General features: G+C 43.3%; 1 protein-coding gene across 1 annotated transcript; it reads right to left on the bottom strand.

The window, feature by feature from the left end:
- UBE2V2 (ubiquitin conjugating enzyme E2 V2) lies at positions 1–27,163 on the bottom strand. Its single transcript, XM_056521884.1, has 4 exons — positions 27,016–27,163; positions 18,231–18,376; positions 13,210–13,335; positions 1–3,849 (listed from the first exon to the last, which is right to left on the bottom strand). The coding sequence occupies exons 1-4, from the start codon at positions 27,029–27,031 to the stop codon at positions 3,703–3,705; spliced, it is 435 nt and encodes a 144-aa protein (XP_056377859.1). The 5' UTR covers positions 27,032–27,163; the 3' UTR covers positions 1–3,702.
- Between the last annotated feature and the right edge of the window lie 33 nt (positions 27,164–27,196).

The following is a 27,196-nucleotide window of genomic DNA, read 5'->3' as shown; positions in this document are numbered from 1 at the left end:
TCACTTTCAACATTTTATTTACATTGTAAGACTAGCTTCAGCCTCAGGTCACATTATCCATATCCTTTTCATATACATCTGCTGTATAAGAATGCAGTTTATTGGAATAAAGGCTGTAAACAAATGTTTTCTGTCTGTTACAAGTAACAAACACGAGCTGCTTTAGAGTTAACTATCTCAAATTCAATGAACAAGATTCGGTTTGAACACACTTTGACACAACATGGTCTCCTAGTCTGCTTCTATGACTCTCGCAAAAGAAACACCAGCGTATGTTCTCACTGCAATGTACTTAATAACAGCATTCCCTTTGCCAAACAGGGTGCATATAGAATTGGTTTTCTTTTCAGATATTTGTCTAAGTGCAATATATATTAACTTCCATATCTTCACACTTTTCTCTTGTGACAGATGCATGACAGCTTGAAGCAAACAAAAACATTCTAACACGGCCCTAGGAACAGGAAAAGCAACACGTGTAGCCCGTCTATCTGCCCCGCCAGTGTCCAATGATCCCTTTACATGTAAGAAGATATTCATGCTGTGCTCATCTCTAAGCCCTGTAAATGAATACAACACAACAGGGTCTATTTACTGACAATGTGTAGAAGTGCAATTGCCAAAAGTGCAAATATCCATAGTAACTGTGACACTTTGCACTTTGAAGCTAATGACCCCATCCTGAAATAATGCCAACCATACCACAGTATAATACTGTACAACCAATCATACCCAAATCATGAACATTAAAATATGATTCTATACTTGGCCCCATATATAACACGTATGAGGGAAGTAGCTAAGTTTAGGAAACAATAAGAACAAGGCAATTTTCTGCATTTTCATGTTCCACAAACAGCTAAAAAAAGATCCTGTTCAAAATAATTCTTTCCATCTATATATAGGCGAGCTGGCCAGATTGTGAGAGATGCTACAGGACTAAAGCTGGTTATGAATGGCACAATTTATGTGCCCAATCTAAGGCTTGAAAACTGGGCCTGAGGGATTTTGGACTATAGAGCTTTCTGTCTCGGAGCTAATAAGAGACAGACTCTTAGGGGATGCGCAGAGGTCTCATCTGTTCACAGTAAGTGTTGGCTGTCTAGTTGGCAATGACCCACTTTACACAATCATATTGCTTCATGGTTAATACACATCTCAGAAAAGAACCATCTTTGAAAAACATTTCTCTAAAAACTGGGTGAATATCAGGTGCTAGCTAGGAGAAACGTATTAAAGTACATTCAGTTCATTTAGGCGTGATTGTTCTGAACCTGTGTTTACTGTGACACCTTAAATCGTTACAGTCATAAAAAATAAAAATAAAAACTATTTAATCAGTCAGTCTCAGTGCCGAGTCCCCCCTCATCTCTAGATATAGCTAGGATGGAATGGCAGGACGTCCAGTCCATCCAATTGCAGAAGTCCATAGACTAGAGCCCATTTCCTGCAATCAGAAGGACTGAGCTAGGTAGAGAGCTGTGCCGCCGCATGTTTTTTATGGCTATATCTAGAGATCGGTGGGGGTCTTGAGACCAAGACCCCAACTGATCAAAACGTTTGAGATGTCTGCATGTGACACATGAAAAGTTTTCTTTTTAATGACGGTAACACTTTAATAGGAGAACTTTCCTAATATTTCCTGCATGACATTTAAAGAGAATATCCAGCGGTGAACAGCATTTAAAAGTTTACATATAATGTTATTCTACAGATTGTATTACAGCTGCTCTTATAAAGATGTATGCTTCAGAGCAGAAATCTCCCAGCATCCTTTTCATGTTCATTTGCCTTGGTGATAATTTCTGGGAGGTTTTGTATTTACACCAGGCGCTGGCAATCTGATGCAAAAATCATAAATAAACTGCATTATAGGAACTCAGCTGAGGCCACATTCATGATGCTTTATACTTGTAGTATTGGGATATAAGCATAAAAAGGTATTTAATTACAATGTTTACTGCAGAATGGCACATCCGCCGGTTGCAAGGAGTTAGTACATTCACTCAAAAATGGAGATGCAGCGGTGGTGCCTGAGGCGTGCAGTGGTGATCTAGGAACAAATTGCAATGTGGATAAATTAAGCTTATTTTTAATTCTCAACCCATTTCATTTATTTGCACCAGGAATTCGTTCCTTGATCACCACTGCACACCTCAGGCACCATTGCTGCATCTCCATTTTCAAATGATTCAACAAAATCCTTGCAACTTGCATATGTACCATTACCAACGCTCTGACTGATGATCGGTCGCAGATGCCTGGCAGCCATAAGGACCTGCAAGAGCTAAATGCTCGTTCTAGTGTTGTGCTTGTAGGCGCAACACCATCAGGGAAGTGCATATCCACTCTTTTTCCCACAAGCTCTGTGGTAAAATGAATTGCACTTAAGATAGCGTCATTCTTCTGTTCCTTTTTTTATACAAATTTGCTGCATTTAATGTAAGGGGCCTAACAGTCTACTAGTGACTGGCCTTCTTTCTTGAACGTGCACTGTTCGGTTCATTAAAGTTAAAGGGGTACTCAACTGGTGCCAGAAAGTTAAACAGATTTGTAAATCACTTCTATTAAAAAAAATCTTAATCCTTCCGGTACTTTTTAATCGGCTGTATACTAAAGAGAAATCCAAAAAAGAAATGCATTTCCTCTGATGTCATGACCACATTGCTCTCTGCTGACCTCTGCTGTCCATTTTAGGAACTGTCCAGAGCAGAGGAGAATCCCCATAGCAAACATATGCTGCTCTGGACAGTTCCTAAAATGGACAGCAGAGAGCACTGTGGTCATGACATCAGAGGAAATGCATTTCTTTTTGGGATTTCTCTTTAGTTTACAGCTTCTAAAAAGTACTGGAAGGATTGAGATTTTTTAATAGAAGTGATTTACAAATCTGTAACTTTCTGGCACCAGTTGATTTAAGAAAAAAAAAACAAAAAAAAAACACAAAGTTTTCCACGGGAGTAACCCTTTAATGGGCACACTACAATATATGTTGACATACCATTGTGCCGAAATTCCAATATGTCCTGGCAAAGTACAGCGAACCTAAGTGATCAGGCTGTTTCCAGGATTAGCACAAGAAGAGTAATGCAAAGCATTTACAAACTTATCCATCTCTCTCTTTGTAGATTATATCTACATATAACTGGATGTTCATAGATAAAAATATAATTTAAACTGCTGTAAGACGCTGCATCATACCTCTTAACAGCAGTACATGCTGACACACCAGCAGTATGAACTATATTGCTATGGATGATCTCACAGAAATGTAAATGTCACACAGCAAATCTTAGTAAAAGGAACCCTATATTACGTAAAAAGAAATTGATGCTGCTCTTGAAAGAAACAAAAATCTCATGAATGTGTAAATCCCAATGATCAAACAACACTACATCCAAAAAAATAATACTACGTTGGAACCCCTACACTCCTGTCAAACGTTTTCTCTCTTTTGTGCAGATGTATAGGGGTTTCACTGCAACACACATTGCATAAGTCCATGACCAATGGGAGTCAAAACAAGGAGACATCCAAGCCAACAAGGACGAGTCATGTGCAAACTGTGCCCAGTTTATAGTTGTCAGGGCTGAAAGGGCTTTTCCCTCTCAGAGCTGGAGAGGCATGCAACAATACATATTGCAGGCCTTATAGAAATTCATGGCGGGGGTTGGGAGGAGTATGGAAACATTCCCATATCAACTAATTGTTGTAGGTCTGTCCTTCTGGAGGCTGTGGGAGCTTCATATTTTCTTTGGACATCATCATGCGTCTAAGTTCTTGAAGAACAACTTTAATGCTATATGAGTTTTGCCATTTAGCTAAAACAGGTATGCATCGTGAGTCCACCTAAAGGATAGGGAAGAAAAAAAATAGAAACTGTAAACAAAACTGCCCAGTCTGGAGTACATCTAACTTACAATTTTTGGTCTTTTATACATAAGGCTAGCTCTTACTTTATCACACTTTGTAACCCTGGAACACAGCTCAGCACATATATCAATATGGTCCAGATTGTGGAGAGAGCATTCACTGCAGTGTTTGTCTCTGTTTGATGCTTGTTTCTTTATTACGTTAACCGGATGTGCTTGAAAAGTTCAGGACATAAACACCAAATGTATAGATAGATCCCCATGCAGGTGACATAGTCAAAGAGTGCCCTTTTGTCAGACTCTGGGTCAGTGAGCATCACAATATCTTTTTTTCTACTGTAAAGGTAAGTGTAGTCTGCTGCTATTTCCTGTAGAGTCAGGGCCCATGCACACTATGGAATTTAATAGGCACCAGCAGAGTCAGGGATAAGGTCCATGTGGACATTACGTGCCACCCTAATTGATGGCAATGCAGTCCCTGGCATAATTCAGTCAAAAGAATGCACATTCTGGAATACAGAATTTCTGCTGCAGAAATTCCTTAGTACACACAGAGCAGCAGAATCTTAGTGAACACAACGGGAGGCTGCTGTAAGTGGAATTCAGTATGAATGTCTACAAGCAGAAATATAGTGTGCATGGGCCCTTAAAAGGGGTTTTCTGTGCAAGCAGATGGCTCAGTTCATTGTGTAGTGGTGGAGCTGTGTGTTACTGCAGTACAGGTCCCACTGAAGTAAACATTAGCTGTGCTCAAGTAACCCAGCGCCACTACTACACAATGAACAGTCATCTGTTTCTGGCCTTTCACTGTGTATGTGCTAGAGCCATGGCTCTGCTGAACAGCTAAGAGGCAGGGTGCCAGGTTTGGACAGGCTATCGACATTATAACTTTCCTGTGAAAGCCCTAACACACATATTGGTATTCACTTAGACCGGTATCTCATAAGCCAGCCTAAAGCAATGCGCGCTGGAGTAAGATGCGCAGGTTTTTAATACATTTGGTACATTTTGTCCTGTCCGTATGCCACACACTGAAATCTACACCAAATTTAGAGATGGTATAGATTTCTGCTGAATCTTATGCCCATTTCTGATGCAAACTACTGCGAGCTGTGATGCCAAACTGCTCCTCATTTTTAGTGATGAGAGCCTTAAGCTAACTGTTGGACCATTGCACCAGTATATGAAGCGTTTATTTACCAGATTGCATAACAATCCAATACAACAAAATCCAAGTAACAAGAAATTAGTGTTTAAAAATTCAAATTTTACTACAAAGCTGCAAAAATAGCAGCAATTTCTCAGCAAAACAAGGCTGACAATAATGAAAATATCATTACTGTTGGCTGATGAAAAGGGGCAGAACGGGATGAGCGGCAAACCAAAGGTAAATGCCAGAGATGTTCCCACTTCCACATCATCCTTCATCCATCTCTGGATACTTATTAACCCCTCCTTTTACTTTTAACTACTTTGCTTCACCTCTACTTTCACTTCCGGTTTCCTTGAACCGGAAGTGCTCCCTGGCGTCCTTTTTTATACTGCACCTTTTAAACCCACACAGCCTCCTGCGACTGAGGTCGCCTTCCACAAGCCACGGTTCTTGACCGTCACTTTTGCCTTGTCCTCCATTTTCCTCCGCAGCAATCTGGTGAGTCGCCATCTCCGCCATCCAACTACCTTTAGCCTGCTTGAATTTATTTTACACCTCATTCTCAGTTATCCATGGTATGTTGCCTGCAATTTGTACTCTGTATTGTAACGCTGTGTTCTCTAGAGCAATATACCATATGTACCCCGCATACATATCTATACCCCCTGAAGCATTAGCTCGCTTTTCTAGTCCTACTTTATATGGCTTTGTAATACGCTTTACAACAGCAAAGTATCTGTATTTAGTCAGATTTAGTTTTCTTATATCCTTATTTTGATGTGTACCACATATGTTCTGTATATGTTTGCTATGTATACGCAATATGGACTATGTTACTTATACATATGTATTCTTACTAGGTCATTTCACATAGGTCTGAGGAAGTTCTTAATTGATTGAAACTTCAGTTACTTTGTTTATTTGATTTCATAAATAAAAATACCTCTCTTTTCATTCCAAGTGGTGTGCTACGTTCTCCTCTATTAATAATGAAAATATCATTACTGTTGGTTGTTGAAATGGGGCATGTTTGGCTGAAACTTTTATATTTGCCGCTATGTTGTAATTTTTCATGCAATAAAAATTTCATTTTAATCTTCCTAATTTTGATGTCTTGGACCTTGTAACATTTTTCCACAAGCAAATTGGTATAACTACAGCAACAGATCTACTCCCCTGTTTTTTTTACTTTAGAAAATGTATAAGAGGAAAACATTTAATTTCCTTATGATGTATTTGTCATTTTAACATTTCAGTTGTTTAATCCAATTTTACCTAACTTGGAAAATGCTAAGAATAATAATGATGCACTGTTTTTGTACCAGTTTTTTGTCACTGCAACAGGAAACCAGCAGTCTTAAAATTAGCTTTAGGGTAGGGTACCACACAGCATATATGCAGGGTATTTGATGCTGCAAGAAATCTGACAGGCAGCAGGGAATAAGCTGCGTATGCGCTAGAAGCAGACACACAGGGCCGCAGCCCTGTGTGTGCAGTGAGGTTAGGAGGCGGCCACACATCACTGTTTAATTGGTGCACTCCGCCTGCCTCTGAACCTTACTACACACACAGGGCTGCGGTTCTAGTGCATACATAGCATATTTCCCACTGCCCAGAAGATTTCTTGCGGCTTCAAATACACTACGTATGTGCCGTGTGTGACTGAGAAGAAAACATTTCAGGGAGATTTATTAACCCCTTAAGGACCAAGCCCATTTTCACCTTCAGACCAGAGCATTTTTTGCACATCTGACCACTGTCACTTGAAGCATTAATAACTCTGGGATGCTTTTACTTATAAATTTGATACAGAGACAGTTTTTTCGTGATATATTGAACTTTAACATAGTGGTAAATTTTCGTCGATACTTGCATCATTTCTTGGTGAAAAATTCCAAAATTTCATGAAAAACTAGAACATTTAGCATTTTTCTAACTTTGAAGCTACCTGCTTGTAAGGAAAATAGTCCTAACCAAATAAATTACATGTTGATTCACATATACAATATGTCTACGTTATGATTGCATCATAAAGTTGACATGTTTTTACTTTTGGAAGACATCAGAGGGCAGCAATTTTCCAATTTTTCACGAAATGTTCAAAATCAGAATTTTTCAGGGACCAGTTCCGTTTTTGAAGTGGATTTGAAGGGCCTTCATATTAGAAATTCCCCACAAATGACCCAATTATAAAAACTGCACCCCTCAAAGTATTCAAAATGACATTCAGAAAGTGTGTTTTTTTTACACTCGCATGTTCTTGTAGACCCAGTTTTAGAATTTTTACAAGGGGTAAAAAGGAGAAAAAGCCCACCAAAATGTTTAACCCAATTTCTCTCAAGTAAAGAAATGCCTCCTATGTGAATGGAAAGTGCTCTCCTGAAATGGTTTTTGGGGGGCATGTCACATTTAGGAAGCCCCTATGATGCCATAACAGCAAAGGAAAAAAAAAAAAACACATGGCATACTATTTTGGAAACTACACCCCTCATGGCACGTAACAAGGGGTACAGTGAGCCTTAACGCCCCACAGGTGTTTGACGACTTTTCGGTAAAGTCGGATGTGTAAATGAAATTATCTTTTTCTCCAAATTTAAAATTTTTACAAGAGGTAATACAGTGATCCCCCGACCTACGATGGCCCCAACATACGATAATTTCAACATGCGATGGCCTCTCAGAGGTAGCATCAACATACGATGCTTTTGTATGTTGGGGCTATCGCATAAACGGCTATCCGGCACGCTGACTGCTTCAGCTGCCGCCGGATAGCCATTTACGGTGCCCCGTGTGCTCCGGTCATGGTCTCCTACCTGTCCGCGGGGCTCCGGAGCTCCTCTTCGGGATCCCCTCCATTGCCGGCGCTCTCCTTTGTTGTCATCACGTCGCCGCGCACGCCCTCCCGTCATCCAATAGGAGTGGCGTGCGTGCGTAGTGACGTGATGACGGCGACAGAGAGCGAGGATCCCGGGGAAGAAGACGTCCGGAGCGTCGGGGACACCATGGGGATGTGGCGACAGCGATGGAGGGGACATCCAGGGCAGCGGTGACAAGCGGTGACGGTCCGGAGCGGCGGGGACAGGCAAGTACAACTTCCTATACTTTACATTGCACGGATCCCTCAACATACGATGGTTTCAACAAATGATTGTTCATTTGGAACGGATTACCATCGTATGTTGAGGGACCACTGTAGGAGAAAATGCCCCCCAAAAGTTGTAACCCCCATTTCTTCTGAGTATGGAAATACCCCATGTTAGGATGTAAAATTCTCTGCAGGCATACTACAATGCTCAGAAGAGAAGGAGCCACATTTGGCTTTTTGAAAGCATTGTTTTTGGGGGACATGTCGCATTTAGGAAGCCCCTATGGTGCCAGAACAGCAACAAAAAAAAACACATTTGGGAAACAACACATTTTCACGGAAGACTGATCAAAAAATCTGTCGGACACCAGTGGGGTGTAAATGCTTACTGCACCCCTTATTACATTCCGTGAGGGGTGTAGATTCCAAAATGTAGTCACATGCCACTGTTCTGGCACCAAGGGGGCTTTGTAAACGCACATGGCCTTCAATTTCAGACACATTCTCTCTCCAAAAGCCCCATGATGCTCCTTTCTCTTCTGAGCATTGTAGTTCGCCCGCAGAGCACTTTATGTCCACATATGGGGTATCTGTACACTCAGAAGAAATGGTGTTACAAATTTTGGGGGTCTTTTTTCCTATTACCCCTTGTGAAAATAATAATTTGGGATAACCCCAGCATTTTAGTGAAAAAAATTATTTTTCATTTTCACGTCCAACTTTAAATGTTAAAGGGGGTTATCCAGGAAAAAACTTTTTATATATATATATTATATATATATATATATATTTATATATATATATATATATATATCAACTGGCTCCAGAAAGTTAAACAGATTTGTAAATTACTTATATTCAAAAATCTTAATCCATTCAGTACTTATGAGCTGCTAAAGTTGAGTTGTTCTTTTCTGTCTAAGTGCTCTCTGATGACACCTGTCTCAGGAACTGTCCAGAGTAGAAGCAAATCTCCATACTCAAACCTCTTCTACTCTGTGCAGTTCCCGAGACAAGCAGAGATGTCAGCAGAGAGCATTGTTGCCAGACAGAAAAGAACAACTCAACTTCAGCAGCTGATAATTATTGGAAGGATTAAGATCTTTTATAAGAAGTAATTTACAAATCTTTTTAACTTTCTGGAGCCAGTTGAGATATATATATTTATATATATATATATATATATATATATATATATATATATATATATATAAAATACCCCTTTAAGGCTCACTATACCCCTTGTTATGTTTCTTGAGAGGTGCAGTTTCCAAAATGTGTTTTATGTCAGAACCGCTGTAATGATCAGCCACCCCTGTGCAAATCACCTCATATATACATGGCACTCTCATTCCTGAGCCTTGTTGTGCACCCACAGAGCATTTTTCATCCACATATGGGGTATTGCCGTACTCAGGAGAAATTGCGTTACAAATTTTGGGGGTCTTTTTTTCCTTTTGCCTCTTGTGAAAATGAAAAGTATGGGGCAATACCAGCATGTTAGCGTAAATTTTTTTACAAAAACATGCTGGAGTAGACCCCAACTTTACCTTTTCATAAGGGGTGAAAGGAGAAAAAGACCCCCAAAATTTGTTAGGCAATTTCTCCCGAGTACAGAAATACCCCATGTGTGACCCTAAACTGTTGCCTTGAAATACAACAGGGCTCCGAAGTGAGAGAACGCCATGCGCACTTGAGGCCTAAATTAGGGATTTGCATAGGGACGGACCTGGATGTAAGAATTACACTTGCCTCCAATTCCAAAATCGTGTTTCCCAAACAGGGTGCCTCCAGCTGTTGCAAAACTCCCAGCATGCTTGGACAGCCAATGGCTGTCCGGCAATACTGGGAGTTGTTGTTTTCCAACCCCTAGTATTTGGAAACAGTGCCGTAACAGATGTTTTTCATTTTTATTAGGGGGGGGGGGGGGGGGGGAGTAACTGTGTAGGGGTATATGTAGTGTCTTACTTTTTAATTTTTTGTAGGTGTAGCGTAGTGTTTTTAGGGTACATTCACATGGGCGGGAGTTTACAGCGAGTTTCCCACTGGGAGTTTGAGCGTAAAATTTGCTGCATCTCAAACTTGCAGCGAGAAACTCACTGTAAACCCCCTCCCGTGGGAATTTACCCTGTACATTCACATGGGGGGAAAACCTCCAACTGTAGCAAAACTACAACTTCCAGCATGCCCTTTGGCTGTCCGTGCATGCTGGGGGTTGTAGTTATGCAACAGCTGGAGGTACACTGGTTGCAAAACACAGTTTGTTACTTAACTTTTTTGTTTCACAACCAGTGTGCCTCCAGCTGTTGCAAAACTACAACTCCCAGCGTGTCGGACGGCACCTATCATCCTTTTTTTCCGGGTCACGACTGACCCGGAATCGCCGAAAATCAAAAACCTGAATTAATCGCCAACATGGGGGGTCCCCCAGGGGTTTGCACGGTGTACCTGCTGAATGATTTCAGCAGGCATCCTAGTCCGGTCCCAGCCTGGCAAGCGGTAGGGACAGGTATTCCCACGGGAGTACAGGTACGCCCGTGGTCCTTAAGGGGTTAATACTTGTGCAGAGCTTCACAAGTTTCCCTTAGCAACCAATCAGATTGCCTCTGATTTTTCAGACGTCTTTTTAAAAACGATCTGATTAGTTGCTACTGGCAACTGGTCAACTTTTCCTCAGGTTTTGTTAATTCTTCCCCAGTGTGATTTACAATGATCCCAACCATTAATTCCTTAAAGGGGTATTCCAGGCAAAACCTATATATATATATATATATATATTCAACTGGCTCCGGAAAGTTAAACAGATTTATAAATTACTTCTATTAAAAAATCTTAATCCTTCCAATAGTTATTAGCTTCTGAAGTTTTCTGTCTAACTGCTCAATGATGATGTCACGTCCCGGGAGCTGTGCATGATATGAGAATATCCCCATAGGAACTGCACAGCTCCCGGGACGTGAGTCATCAGAGAACAGTTAGACAGAAAACAACATCTCAACTTCAGAAGCTAATAACTATTGGAAGGATTAAGATTTTTTAATAGAAGTAATTTATAAATTTGTTTAACTTTCCGGAGCCAGTTGATACATAAAAAAAGTTTTGGCCTGGAATACCCCTTTAAGGACGCAGTGCGTACCTGTACGTCCAGTGTAGAGATGAGCGAACTTACAGTAAATTCGATTTGTCACAAACTTCTTGGCTCGGCATTTGATGATTTATCCTGCGTAAATTAGTTAGCGTTCAGGTGCTCCGGTGGCCTGGAAAAGGTGAATACATTCCTAGGAAAGAGTTTCCTAGGACTGTATTCACCTTTTCCAGCCCACCGGAGCACCTGAAAGCTGAACTAATTTATGCAGGAAAAGTCAACTGCTGAGCCGAGAAGTTCGTGACAAATCGAATTTACTGTAAGTTCGCTCATCTCTAGTCCTGTGCCCACTCCCGCGATATAACGCAGGGTCACGCGGTGACCCCGTGTCATATCGCGTCAGTCCTAGTGGCTAACGGTAGCCGGGACCCGGGGCTAATACAGGACATCACTGATCATGGTGATGTCCGGTATTAACCCTTTAGAACGGGCGCTCAAAATTGATTGCCGCGTCTAAAGTTAAAAAAAGTTAAAAATTAAAAAAACATTCCCGGCTCAGTCGGGTTGATCGAGATCACCGCATTGAAACTGCGGTGTCCCGATCAGCTAGGACATACCAGGAGGGTCCCTTACCTGCCTCCTGCGTGTCCGATCGATGACTGATTGCTCCAAGTCTGAGAATCAGGCTTGAGCAATCTACCGCCGATAACACTGATCAATGCAATGCTATGGCATAGCATTGATCAGTGCCTGCAATCAGTGTATTGCATGTTATAGTCCCCTATGGGGGTTATAACATTGCAAAAAAAAAGTGCAACAAAAAAAAAAAAGGACACCTGCAGCGTTATAACACTTATCCCCTATCCACAGGATAGGGGATAAGTGTTTGATCGCAGGGGGTCCGACTGCTAGGACCCCCTGTGATCTCCTGAACGGGCCCGATCAGTGAGAGAACTAATGCGTGTAGGGTCGACCTAGAGAGGCCGACAATATGCCCTCTCCCCATACGAACGCTGCCTCCCCGCCTCTCCCATAGAACAACATGGAGGAGGCGTGTCGGCCGCAACGTCATGCAGCAGCCGGCACACCTCCTGCACAGCAGAGCCGTGGCTCCGTGCAGGAGAGCGAGGAGGGCCCCAGTGGTCAGACCCACGGCGATCAAACACTTATCCCCTATCCTGTGGATAGGGGATAAAGTTGTTTTTGGCCACAGATGGCCTTTAATAAAAGTTTGAATAACTCCCCTTTTTAAAAAAAAAAAAAATGTAAATAAAAATATAAACATATGTGGTATGACCACGTGCATAAATGTCCGACCTATTAAAATATATCCTTAATAAACCACACGGTCAATGGTGTACATGGAAAAAAATTCCAAAGCAGCGTATTTTTGGTCACTTTTTATACCATAATAAAATGAATAAAAAGCGATCAAAAAGTCCAATCAAAACATAAAAACGTAGCTCACGGCGCAAAAAAATTAGCCCTCATACATCCCCGTATGCAGAAAAATAAAAAAGTTATAGGGGTCAGAAAATAATTTTTTTTTTAAATGTATTAATTTTTGTGTATGCAGTTATGATTTTTTCCAGAAGTAAGACAATCAAAACTATACGTAGGGTACCATTTTAATCATATGGACCTACAGAATAAAGATAATGTGTCATATTTACCGAAAAATGTACGACGTAGAAATGGAAGCCCCCAAAAGTTACAAAATGGCATTTTTTTCTTAAATTTTGTCGCACAATGATTTTTTTTTTTTTTTGTTTCGCAGTAGATTTTTGGGTAAAATGAATGATGTCATTACAAAGTAGGATTGGTGGTGCAAAAAATAAGCCGTCATATGGATTTTTAGGTGGAAAATTGAAAAGGTTATGATTTTTAAAAGGTAAAGAGGAAAAAACGAAAATGAAAAAATTGAAAAACGGTGATTCCTTAAGGGGTTAAAGTATTGCTTTTAAATTTGAATTTTACATTCCTAAAATGAGAAACCAAGATGATGCATACTCACCATACCATTGGAGCTATTTATACCATTCATGTTTATTTTTGTTTCAAATCTAACTGTCGGAGGGGCTTCGGGATATTTAGGTCCACATTCTATTTTCAAGCTGTATATTCTATTTTCATAATTTGTCTGAAAAAAGTGAACACAACATGAACACACAAGTATAATACTGCGAGCTATAATACAGCTGAGCTATACTGTGACAATCTACAGGTATGCAGGGCTGAACTAATAAATACAAGGAATGCTGGTGCTTCAGAACAGCAGCTCACATTGCTCTTATTAATGGGGGTTATGTATGGTTATCAATTTTATCTTAAAGGGGTATTTCACCCCTAGACATCTTATCCCCTATCCAAAGGATAGGGGATAAGATGTCAGATCGCCGCGGTCCTGCTGCTGGGGACCCCCGGGATCCCCGCTGCGGAACGCGCTATCATTACAGCACATAGCGAGCTCGCTCTGCACGTAATGATGGGCGGTACAGGGGCCGGAGCATCGTTATGTCACGGCTCTGCCCCTCATGATGTCACGGCCCGCCCCTTTCAATACAAGTCTATGGGAGGGGGCGTGGCGGTCGTCACGCCCCCTCCCATAGACTTGCATTAAGGGGACGGGCCGTGATGTCACGAGGGGCGGCGTCATGACGTCACGCTACTCTGTCCCCCGTATTGCCCGTCATTACACACAGAGCGGACTCGCTCTGTGCTGTAGTGATAGCGCAGTGCCGCAGTGGGGATCCTGGGGGTCCCCAGCAGCGGAACCGCGGCGATCTGACATAATATCACCTATCCTTTGGATAGGGGATAAGATGTCTAGGGGCGGAATACCCCTTTAAAGTGGGGTTCCAATGGCATAGAAACATAGAATGTGTCGGCAGATAAGAACCATTTGGCCCATCTAGTTTGCCCAATAATCTGAATACTATGAATAGTCCCTGGCCCTATCTTATATGAAGGATAGCCTTATGCTTATCCCATGCATGTTTAAACTCCTTCACTGTATTTGCAGCGACCACTTCTGCAGGAAGGCTATTCCATGCATCCACTACTCTCTCAGTAAAGTAATACTTCCTGATATTACTTTTAAACCTTTGCCCCTCTAATTTAAAACTATGTCCTCTTGTGGTAGTTTTTCTTCTTTTAAATATGCTCTCTTCCTTTACCATGTTGATTCCCTTTATGTATTTAAAAGTCTCTATCATATCCCCTCTGTCTCTTCTTTCTTCCAAGCTATACATGTTAAGGTCCTTAAACCTTTCCTGGTACATTTTATCCTGCAAGCCATGTACTAGTTTAGTAGCTCTTCTTTGAACGCTCTCTAGAGTATCTATATCCTTCTGGAGATACGGCCTCCAGCACTGCGCCCAATACTCCAATGGAGGTCTCACCAGTGTTCTGTACAGCGGCATGAGCACTTCTCTCTTTCTACTGCTTATACCTCTCCCTATACATGCAAGCATTCTGCTAGCGTTTCCTGCTGCTCTATTACATTGTCTTCCTACCTTTAAGTCTTCTGAAATAATTACTCCAAATCCCTCTCCTCAGATACTGAGTTCAGGGCTGTGTCAAATAATCTATATTCTGCCTGAGGGTTTTTACGCCCCAGGTGCATTATCTTGCACTTATCCACATTAAATTTCAGTTGCCAGAGTTCTGACCATTCTTCTAGTTTGCCTAAATCCTTTTCCATTTGGCGGATCCCTCCAGGAACATCAACCCTGTTACATATCTTTGTGTCATCAGCAAAAAGACATACCTTACCATCGAGACCTTCTGTAATATCGCTAATGAAGATATTAAACAATAATGGTCCCAGTACAGATCCCTGAGGTATCCCACTGGTGACAAGACCTTGCTCTGAATATTCTCCATTTACTACAACCCTCTGTTGTCTGTTACTCAGCCACTGCCTAATCCACGCAACAATATTGGAGTCCAAGCTCAATGACTGTAGTTTATTGATAAGTCTTCTATGTGGGACAGTGTCAAAAAGCCTTACTAAAATCTAGATATGCGATGTCTACTGCCCTTCCGACATCTATTATTTTAGTCACCCAGTCAAAAAAATCAATAAGATTTGTTTGACATGATCTCCCTGAAGTAAACCCATGTTTTTCATTTTGCAATCCATGGGATTTTAGATGTTCCACAATCCTATACTTTAGTAGGGTTTCCATTAATTTCCCCACTATTGATGTCAGACTTACTGACTTATAGTTGCTTGATTCCTCCTTACTACCTTTCTTGTGAATGGGCACAACATTTGCTAATTTCCAATCTTCCGGGACGGCTCCTGTTACCATTGATTGGTAAAATAAATCTGCTAACGGTTTTGCTAGCTCACCACTAAACTCTTTTAATAATTTTGGGTGTATCCCATCAGGCCCCTGTGATTTATTTGTCTTCACTTTAGAAAGCAAACGTAGAACCTCTTCCTCTGTAAAGACACATGCATCAAACGATTCCTTAGTTTTTCTCACTAATGGAGGTCCTTTTCCTTTTTCTTCTGTAAAAACTGAACAGAAGTATTCATTAAGGCAGTCGGCTAGCCCCTTATTCTCTTCTACATACCTTCCTTCCTTTGTTTTTAATTTAGTTATTCCTTGTTTTGATTTCCTTTTTTAATTTATATATCTGAAGAATGTCTTATCCCCTTTTTTCACAGACTAAGCTAGTTTTTCTTCTGCCTGCGCTTTAGAAGTTCTTATAACTTGCTTGGCCTCTTTCTGCCTAGTCTTGTAGATTTCCCTATCTTCATTGCTCTGGGTTGTTTTATAATTACTAAATGCTAGTTTTTTGTTTTTTATGATTTTGGCCACTTCTGCTGGCTATCACAGTGGTCTCTTCCTTTTTCTGCTTTTACTGACAAGTCTAGTGCAATTTTCTGTTGCCTTCAATAAAGCGTCTTTTAAGTAGTCCCATTTCTCCTGAACTCCATGTAATTTGTTCCAGTCTGATAGGGACTCATTTATGACTAATCTCATTTTTGAAAAGTCTGTTTTTCTAAAACTTTTGTTTTTGTGTGGTGTGACTCCTTCACTGTTAAACCACACTGATTGGTGATCACTAGATATCAGGCATCACTGTTAAAGGGGAAAAAAAGCTGCTGCAAGCATGTTGTATGTGTAGTTTGTTAAATGCAATCTTTATATGCTTCCATCTTTATATGTCCCACTTATAAAGATGAGAGAGGCCTCTAATTTTCATCATAGGTATACCTCAACTATGAGCGACATTATGAGGAAAAAAAAATCCATAAAATCACATTGTCTGATTTAAAAAAAAAAAAATAATTTCAAATTATGGTGAAAAACAAGTATTTGGCCAATAACAAATGTTCATCTTAATACTTTGTTATGTACCCTTTGTTGGCAATGACAGAGGTCAATGTTTTCTGTAAGTCTTCACAAGGTTTTCACACACTGTTGCTGGTATTTCGGCCCATTCCTCCATTCAGATCTCCTCTAGAGCAGTGATGTTTTTGGGCTGTCGCTGGGCAACACGGACTTTCAACTCCCTCCAACTGTGGGAGAAATTATTAGAAAAGGGAAGACGTACAAGACCACTGATAATCTCCCTCGATCTGGGGCTCCACGCAAGATCTAACCCTGTGGTGTCAGAATGATCACAATAATGGTGAGCAAAAATCCCAGAGCCACACGAGGGGACCTAGCCAGTCTCCAGAGTGGCCTAACCAGTCTCCAGATCTCAACCCAAAGTTTTTCTATGGGGTTGAGATCTGGAGACTGGCTAGGCCACTCCAGGACCTTGAAATGCTTCTTATGAAGCCACTCCTTCATTGCCCAGGCGGTGTGTTTGGGATCATTGTCATGCTGAAAGACCCAGCCACATTTAATTTTCAATGCCCTTGCTGATGGAAGGAGGTTTTCACTCAAAATCTCACGATACATGGCCCCATTTATTTTTTCCTTTACACGGATCAGTCGTCCTGGTCCCTTTGCTGAAAAATTGCCCTAAAGCATGATGTTTCCACCCCCATGCAACACAGTAGGTATGGTGTTCTTTGGATGCAACTCAGCATTCTTTATCCTCAAAACACGACGAGATGAGTTTTTACCAAAAAGTTCTACTTTGGCTTCATCTGACATTCTCCCAATCCTCTTTTGGATCATCCAAATGCTCTCTAGCAAACTTCAGACGGGCCCAGACATGTACTGGCTTAAGCAGAGGGACACATCTGACACTGCATGATTTGAGTCCCTGGCGGCGTAGTGCGTTACTGATGGTAGCCTTTGTTACTTTAGTCCCAGCTCTCTGCAGGTCATTCACTAGGTCCCCTTGTGTGGTTCTGGGATTTTTGCTCACCATTCTTGTGATCATTTTGACACCACAGGGTGAGATCTTGCGTGGAGCCCTAGATCAAGGAAGATTATCAGTGGTCTTGTATGTCTTCCATTTTCTAATAATTGTTCCCACAGTTGATTTCTTCACACCAAGCTGCTTGCCTATTGTAGATTCAGTCTTCCCAGCCTGCTGCAGGTCTACAATTTTGTTTCTGGTGTCCTTCGATAGCTCTTTGGTCTTGGCCATAGTAGAGTTTGGAGTGTGACTGTTTTAGGTTGTGGACAGGTGTCTTTTATATTGATAAAAAGTTCAAACAGGTGCCATTAATACAGTGAACGAGTGGAGGACAGAGGAGACTCAAATAAGAAGTTGCAGGTCTGTGAGATCCAGAAATCTTGCTTGTTTGTAGGTGACCAAATACTTATTTTCCACCATAATTTGCTAATAAATTCTTAAAAATCAGACAATGTGGTTTTATGGATTTTCTCTCATTCTGTCTCTCATAGTTGAGGTATACCTATGATGAAAATTACAGGCCTCTCATCTTTTTAAGTGGGAGAATTTGCACAATTGGTGACTAACTAAATACTTTTTTTCCCCACAGTATAAGTGGTATTGCTACACACCCTGGTTTAACTGAGTACACACTTTTTTCAGTTAAGAGAAGTTTGTGATGTGTGTGTTAAGGACTGCTAGGAAAATCCCTAACCAGCTCACCCGAGGAGGCCCAATGATCATTCCAGTCCATCTAGCAAGAGTCATATCTTCATCATTCTCAAGGCCCCAGCTAACAGTACCATCTCCAACTCCTTTTTGGCCTTCTTCGAGTTCTTCCAGTAACTGGAAATTACGAGGAACTGTAACTGTTACAGAAAAAAAGAGGAAGTTATGCATTATACAAAAACACATATGCAGCGGTTCATTTATTTGCAAATGTGTGTTAAAATGGGGCTTCACACCATTAGCATATATTGGGCTTTATTAACTCAAAATATACAAATAACCATTCTTCCGATATAATTATCTATACAATTTCCCTCCTCTTGCCTACACTAGCTTATTATTGTTTTGCAGAATAATAGCAGAATCTGATTCCCATTATTTTCATATTTCACTTTTTTATTTTTCCACACAGATTTGACATCCATGTCAGGTAACCCAGAGGTGGATTAGTCCCATTGAATAGTGCTAACCTGCTTCCAAAACCTTAGCTAAATCCGCAGTATGAACACTGGGAAGGTATGCTTCAAACTACAGCCACAGATTTCGCAATAGATTATTCCAACAGAAAAATTAAGTGTAAAGATATACAGACTGTATATTAGGGCTGCAGCTAACGATTATTTTAATAATCGATTCGTTGTCGATTATTTCATCGATTAATCGGGGGAAAAAAAAATTTTTAAACTTTTTTTTTGTATAGCAATAGGAAAAGGGGAGCTAATTTTTATTGGTTGAGTGATTTAAAAAAAAAAATGTTCCTTTTTTTTTACATAGCACTCCTATACACTCCTCCTATGTATGTGCAGACTGCAGAGCATTGCACCCGACCCATGTCTGTAGTACAGACTCTGTAGTACTACAAACACTAGGATGCAATGCTCTGCACATACTACCATGTGTATAGCAGTGTATGTGTACTACATACACACAGCTTTACCCATGGGGGTATGTGCAGAGCATTGCACCCTTGTGTCTGTACTACAGGCACAAGGGTGCAATGCTCTTCACATACCCAACGGGTAAAGCGGTGTGCACTGCACACACTTTATTAAGTAGGGCCATTATATTACACCCTCTGATGCCCCCTGTGCCATCATATCCCCCCCCCTTATGCTCCCTGTGCCATTATACCCCCTCCCCCCTCTAATGACTCCTGTCATTATATCCCTCCCCCGACGCCCTGTGTCATTATACCCCTCCTCTGATGCCCCCCGTGTCATTATATTTCAGCCCAACCCCCTCCCCTCTCCTGTACCACATTATTACAAAACATCCTCTTCTCTCTGATCCCCTGCTACCTGTACTCCGCCACCATGTGCGCTCTGGCAGGCTCAGGGACTCGGCAGTCACTGTTGTTACTGGACCGCATTCTCGGTCCGGACGGAGGTGCGCGCGATGAGTGATGTCATCACATGCGCCTATGCCGGGACGCTGTCGTCCTGCGCGGCTCGCTATAGGCTGCAGCCTATAGGAGTTTAGTCACAGGGCAAAACCGATTGCCCCGTTATATGTGAATTCCTCAGGCATTTGGCCCTGCTTGCCCAAAACAGGGCTAAATGCCTGAAGAATTCACCTGCCTGGCACCCGGAACTGCATGTCCCGGGCGTCGGGCAATACAATTTCCACAGTGACTCTCTGTCACTGAGGCTGCTGCAAGTTTTCGGGACTCGCGGCTGACCGCAGCAGCCTCCTGGCTGCAGACAACGAATCGGGCAATTATTCGATAACAGGATTTGTCTACAATGAATCCTGTTATCGAATTTAATTGATTTTATCGATTAATAGTTGCAGCTCTACTGTATATACACATACATGTATCTGTACAGTGTGGCTCCCAACACATATCTTGGCTTCACTGCATTGACAATTTTTTAATATAATAGTACTTATCTGATCGAACACAGGAGACTAAATGCACCTTTGGTGCACTTTACAGTATTTTTATTGTAAAAACCTATTTCTAATTTAATTTCACTGTATTACGAAGCAAACACTCATACAGAGCATAGTAAAGAATTGTTTATTATTATCAATAATAATAATAACAACACATACACATAAACGCAGATCTGAGCTGAACTTAGATTAGCTTTTTGGAGAAAAAAGGTTGGCGACTGAGCCATCAGAGAGCCCATCTGACTTAGCTGGCACTAAACAGCTTGCTATGGTATTGTAATACAAGCAACATGTGGATGGCAAATAAAAAATAACAATGTTTTTAGCCCATAATAGATTCAATTTAATAAAACAAAATATTACAAGAGGACATAGTTTTATATTACAGGGCAAAAGGGTACTCCGGGGAAGTTAAGAGCTCTAGACCAGACAGAAATCACGTGGTGCTGTGTTGAAGGGTGGGGGCTAGACTCACTTAGGGGTTTACACCAAGGCAAGCAGGATCTGAGAAGGACGTCTTTCTCTCACTCACCCTGTATGTACGTGACAGCTGAAAGAGGAAAACTGCTTTATATAGCTAATGAATGATATTTAGACAAATCAATAGGTTGGTGAGAGGGAAGGGATGGGCTATGGGTTTAGTTCCCTGGAGTACCCCTTTTAGCATGTACAGTGATCCCTCAACTTACAATGGCCTCAACTAGTGCGGTATACCGGTTCATACCGAATAACGGTTTGTTTTTCCTGCACGATATGAATTTTTCATATACCGCAATACCGGTCGGGCCCCTCAAACGAATGAATGAACGATCAGCCGCAGCGGCTGTCCCCACATCGGGGAAATAATCATATGTTCTCCCTGTCCTCCTGTGAGCCATTGGCGCTTTAAATTAATGAGATGCCGGCCGCTGCGATTTAACTGATTACGTTGCCAGCCACTTGAAATGGTTAAGTTGCCGGCGGCTGCGCTTTAAATGGTTAAGTTGCCGGCCGTGGCGCTTTAAATGGATAAGTTGCCAGCCGCGGTGCTTTAAATGGATAAGTTGCCGGCCGCGGCGCTTTAAATGGATAAGTTGCCGGCCGCGGCGCTTTAAATGGTTAAGTTGCCGGCCGTGGCGCTTTAAATGGTTAAGTTGCCGGCCGTGGCGCTTTAAATGGTTAAGTTGCCGGCCGCGGCGCTTTAAATGAATGAGATGCGAGCCGCAGCAAGCTGTCACCTCCCCCTGCAAGCGCTAAAAGCCTGGCTTTTAGCGCTTGAAGGAGGGGGTGACAGCTTCCGGCTTGCAACTTTATAGTTTCCAGCGTTGCGGCCGGTGTGAGGTGGGATTTTGCAACCTCACACCGGCATCTCATTCATTTAAAGCGCAGCGGCCGGCAACTTAACCATTTAAAGCGCAGCGGCCAGCATCTCATTAATTTAAAGAGCAGCGACGGGGGGGGATATGGGTGGGGGGGATATCGTTGAATACCGTGGAACCGCCATAACTTACAAAAATACTGTGATATGCATTTTTGGTCATACCGCCCAGCACTAGCCTCAACATACAATGGTCTTTTTTGGACCATTGTAACGTGAAACCAGACTCAACATACAATGCTACACAGTTCAGATCTTTGAAACGTGTCAATGGCTGGAAGAAGCGACCAATCAGAATGGGCATTCACTGGTAAAACCCCTGTATTACTGAAGTGCATGTACTGACCAGCTGTCTGGTAGCGCCTCCCTGCAGTACAGGGTGGTACTACATGTTCTGCACTACCTTTTAGCTGTACCACAGTGATTTACAGCTTCCAGCAGCTCTTTCTTATTTTTAAATGTAAGAATTTGCTTTATCTGTATTAGTTATTTACTTACACTTTTATGGTCTCAACATGCAATGGTTTCAATATACAATGGCCATCCTGGAACGGATTAATATTGTAACTTGAGGGACCACTGTATAGGATAGGCATAAGGCTATCCTTCATATAAGATAGGGGCAGGGACTATTATTCAGAATATTGAGCAGACAAGATGGGCCGAATGGTTCTTACATCATCATGGCAGGCCTGGCAGAGGGCACTGACGTGGAGGCAAAATTACCTGGGAGAAAATTAATACCCTATAACAAACCTCCATCGATGCCAAAACAGCTGGACAGAGTCCTTTTGTTCTGCAGAGTGGCGGTCCGCTAGAACAGATGTCACCAATATCATGGCAACGCACAACATACGAGCGGACAGAAGTGGCTTACTTCAGTGTGATTGGCCGACATGTATGGGGGTCATGTGATGGCAGATGTTGGGGAAAAGAGGAGGAGGCACATTGGGAGAGATTCATCAAAACCTGTCCAGAGGAAAAGTTGCTGAGTTGTCCATAGCAACCAATCAGATCACTTCTTTAATTTTTCTGAGTCCTTTTCAAAAATGAAAGAAGCTATCTGATTGGTTGCTATGGGCAACTCAGCAACTTTTCCTCTGGACAGGTTTTGATAAATCTCCCCCAATGTATTTCATTATGCCCATTGATATAGAGATGCCCACTAACAGTAAGTGAAATCTGGTGAACAGGGGGTCCTGGAATAGGAACAGGGGCCATCTGACTGATCTGGTGTACAGGGGGTCCTGGAATAGGAACAGGGGCCATCTGACTGATCTGGTGTACAGGAGGCTTGTCATACTGCCGAACAGACCAGAAAACATGGCAAGATGCTGATCTTTTGCTACCATACGCATCACTGGCACATGAAACCTTCTGCCATTACCACAAGTATCGTTGGGGGACATGTATCATTATTTGTGTATGGTAGAAGCAGTTTACCCCTTTTGCCGAATTCTAAATTATGCGTAGAAGCGCTAAATTTATCAATCAAGCGCAATGAGTGTCATACATTGCGGGCAAAATATAGTAATCTCCTCAATCCACTCTTTGAAAAATGAACTTGATGATTTAGAGCATCTTGCCAAGTGCAGTCCAAGATGGCTTATATTTGCGTAAAAAATATGGTCATTGTGCAAGATTTCTGCAGGTAAATGAAATGTACGCAGTTAAAAAATTTGTGCATACTAAATATGTCACTCAAAGGTGCACCGAAACCTACACATCTGGAGGAAAAAAAAGACGCAAAAAAAACAGCTTGCACACGATTTTTCACAAAAATGTTAACACAAAACAGGGGTAATATCTTTGATACATGTCCCCATTGTTCTTAATCACCACAACAGCAAATGCAACAATAGTGTGAACAGGGGTGTAAGCATGACTGGTGAAGATCTGACTGCACTGTCAGCAAGATTCTAAGATGACAACATGGCAGCTAAATTGGCCTATAATGTCCATTAATGAGCAGAGTACAGGCAGCCACTACAGATATAAGGGGCTCTTTGGGAAAGGTCATGTGACAGGTGCACACACCTAGGTGTATACATATGTATATAGAGGGCTCTATAGTGAGGGCTGTGTGACAGGACCTATGTGTATACACATGTATCAGGGATGTGGAAATTGTATCGCCCGACGCCCGGGACATACAGTTCCGGGCGCCGGGCAGGTGAATTCTCCAGGCATTTAGCCCTGCTTCGGGCAAGCAGGGCTAAATGCCTAAAGAATTCACATATAACGGGGCAATCGGTTTTGCCCTGTAAGTAAACTCCTATAGACTGCAGATGTGCGCTGCAGCCTATAGCGAGCCACACAGGACGACAGCGTCCCGGCAGGCGCGTGTGATGACATCACTCATCGCGCGCCCCACCGTCCGGACCGAGGATGCGGTCCAGTAACAACAGTGACCCCCGAGCCCCTGACCCTGCCGGAGCGCACATGGGGCCAGAGGACAGGTAGCAGGGGATCAGGATCAGAGTACAGGATAGGACGGTTGGGCTGAAATAAAATTACACGGGGGCATCAGAGAAACTGGTGGGGGGGGGGGGGGGGGGGGAGAGAGTAATGGCACCGGGGACATCAGATGGGAGGGGGGGGAATATGATGGCGCATCGGGGGTGGGTGATGGGAATATAATGACACAGGGGCATCAGAGAAGGGGGGAAAATATAACAGCGCAGGGGGCATCAGAGGGGGGGGGGAATATAATGACACAGGGGTCATTGGGGGGATATAATGACACGGAGGGAATATAATGGCGCAGGGGGCATCAGAGGGGGGGAATATAACGGCGCAGGGGGCATCAGAGGGGGGAATATAATGGCGCAGGGGGCATCAGAGGGGGGGAATATAACGGCGCAGGGGGCATCAGAGGGGGGAATATAATGGCGCAGGGGGCATCAGAGGGGGGGAATATAACGGCGCAGGGGGCATCAGAGGGGGGAATATAATGGCGCAGGGGGCATCAGAGGGGGGGAATATAACGGCGCAGGGGGCATCAGAGGGGGGAATATAATGGCGCAGGGGGCATCAGAGGGGGGAATATAATGGCGCAGAGAGCATCAGAGGGGGGGAATATAATGGCGCAGGGGGCATCAGAGGGGGGAATATAATGGCACAGGGGCATCAGAGGGGGGAATATAATGGCGCAGGGGCATCAGAGGGGGGAATATAATGGCGCAGGGGCATCAGAGGGGGGGAATATAATGGTGCAGGGGCATCAGAGGGGGGGAATATAATGGCGCAGGGGCATCAGAGGGGGGGAATATAATGGTGCAGGGGCATCAGAGGGGGGAATATAATGGCGCAGGGAGCATCAGAGGGGGGAATATAATGGCGCAGGGGGCATCAGTGGGGGGGGAATATAATGGCGCAGGGGGCATCAGAGGGGGAAATATAATGGCGCAGGGGGCATCAGAGGGGGGAATATAATGGCGCAGAGAGCATCAGAGGGGGGGAATATAATGGCGCAGGGGGCATCAGAGGGGGGGAATATAATGGCGCAGGGGTCATCAGAGGGGGGAATATAATGGCGCAGGGGCATCAGAGGGGGGAATATAATGGCGCAGGGGCATCAGAGGGGGGAATATAATGGCGCAGGGGACATCAGTGGGGGGGGGGGAATATAATGGCGCAGGGGGCATCAGAGGGGGGAATATAATGGCGCAGGGGGGCATCAGAGGGGGGAATATAATGGCGCAGAGAGCATCAGAGGGGGGGAATATAATGGCGCAGGGGGCATCAGAGGGGGGGAATATTATGGCGCAGGGGGCATCAGAGGGGGGGAATATAATGGCGCAGGGGGCATCAGAGGGGGGAATATAATGGCGCAGGGAGCATCAGAGGGGGGAATATAATGGCGCAGGGGACATCAGTGGGGGGGGAATATAATGGCGCAGGGGGCATCAGAGGGGGGAATATAATGGCACAGGGGCATCAGAGGGGGGAATATAATGGCGCAGGGGGCATCAGAGGGGGGAATATAATGGCGCAGGGGGCATCAGAGGGGTGCAATACTGCAGTGCAAAATAATTTATCCCCATAAGTAATAGATCGCGGGGGTCTGACCGCTGGGACAACCCTCCCATCTCTTGTATGAGGCCCCAGAAGACCGTCCCTGCATGACACAGCTGATGAAATGCCCCCTCCATGTATCTATGGGATAATTGAGGGGGGGGGGGGGGGTGTCGACTGCTGCGTCATGCGGACAAGCCCTCATTCCTGCTGGGGCCCCTTAGAAAAGATCGGGGGGAGGGGTTTCCCAGCAGTCAGGATACGTTATTTTGCTATGCAGTACTCCTTTAAAGGGGCGGACTTACTTATCAGGGACCCTATCCACCTAATGGGGTGACATACTTGTCTGCCTATCAAAGGTTTTAATAATAAAATACCTTATTTACATACTATTTGGGTTAAAATTATTTTGTACCAGGACAAGTGGATTTTTATGAGGGACAAGTAGATTCTGCTCCGATTTAGTCCCTTGGACAAGTAGTTTTTTTTTTTTGGTTTTTTTTATTTCCACAGCCCTGATGTATACAGTATACAGGGGGCTCTATAGGGAGTGCTGTGTGACAGGATCTATGTGTATACACATGTATATAGGGGGGCTCTATGGGGAGTGCCATATGACAGGACCTATATGTATACACATGTATATATGGATCTCCAAAGGGAGGGCCATGTGACAGGATTTGTGTATACATTTATATAGGGGGCTCTATAGGGAGGGCCATGTGACAGGACCTGTGTATACACATGTATATAGGGGGCTCCATAGGGAGTGCCATAACCTGTGTATACACATGTATATAGTGGGCTCTATAGGAAGGGCAGTGTGACAGGACCTGTATATACACATGTATATAGGGGGCTCTATAGGGAGGGCAGTGTGACAGGACCTGTATATACACATGTATATAGGAGGCTCTATAGGGAGGGCAGTGTGACAGGACCTGTATATACACATGTATATAGGAGGCTCTATAGGGAGGGCAGTGTGACAGGACCTGTGTACACATGTATATAGGGGGCTCTATAGGGAGGGCCGTGTGACAGGACCTATATGTATACACATGTATATATGGGGCTCTATAGGGAGGGCCGTGTGACAGGACCTATATGTATACACATGTATCATGAATAAGGGTGCTGTATAGGGAGAGTCATGTGACAGGAGCAAACACCTATGTGTATACACATGTATATAGGGTGCGCTATAGGGATGGTCATGTGACAGCAGTACACATCTATGTAAGTATACATTCATACATGAGGGGGCTCTTTAGGGAGGATATATATACAGATATACATATCCAGCGGTACAGGGCAGTGCGGGGATCACAGGTGAGGGCGGACATGACGGAGCACTGCAATCAATGAATGGTGAAGCCTCCGGCGGAGACACCATCGCAGAGGTGACCGAGGCGGCTGCACAGACCGCAGCACACTGAACTGGACCGACAAGAAGGAAAAGTTCTCCCGCATCTGTATCCATTCCCCAGCCTCTCCTCCACCACCAACCTGCGTTCACCGCCATCTTCTCCGCCGCCGAGCACCGGAGCCCACGCAGCTGATGTCAGCACGCTGCACGCCCTCTACCGGTCGGCGTCATTTCCGCCAACAAGGAGACCGTCCGGACGTCTCCTGGGTCTGCTGCAGAGCGGTGACCGGCGACATCACGTTATTAGGTGTGATGAAGAAA

This window comes from Hyla sarda, chromosome 5, assembly GCF_029499605.1.
Source record: "Hyla sarda isolate aHylSar1 chromosome 5, aHylSar1.hap1, whole genome shotgun sequence".
NCBI classification, from domain to species: domain Eukaryota; kingdom Metazoa; phylum Chordata; class Amphibia; order Anura; family Hylidae; genus Hyla; species Hyla sarda.
The sequence above is the reverse complement of the archived record's forward strand: the minus strand, read 5'-3'. Positions and strand labels throughout refer to the sequence as shown.

Excerpts from the sequence above, each read along its gene's own strand:
- UBE2V2 (XM_056521884.1), bottom strand. Across the intron at positions 13,336-18,230 it reads TGATCATTGGGCCTCCTCGG|ACAAATTATGAAAATAGAAT; the intron begins GTGAGCTGGTTA and ends CACTTTTTTCAG. Across the intron at positions 3,850-13,209 it reads TAAATAGCTCCAATGGTATG|GTGGACTCACGATGCATACC; the intron begins GTGAGTATGCAT and ends CCTATCCTTTAG.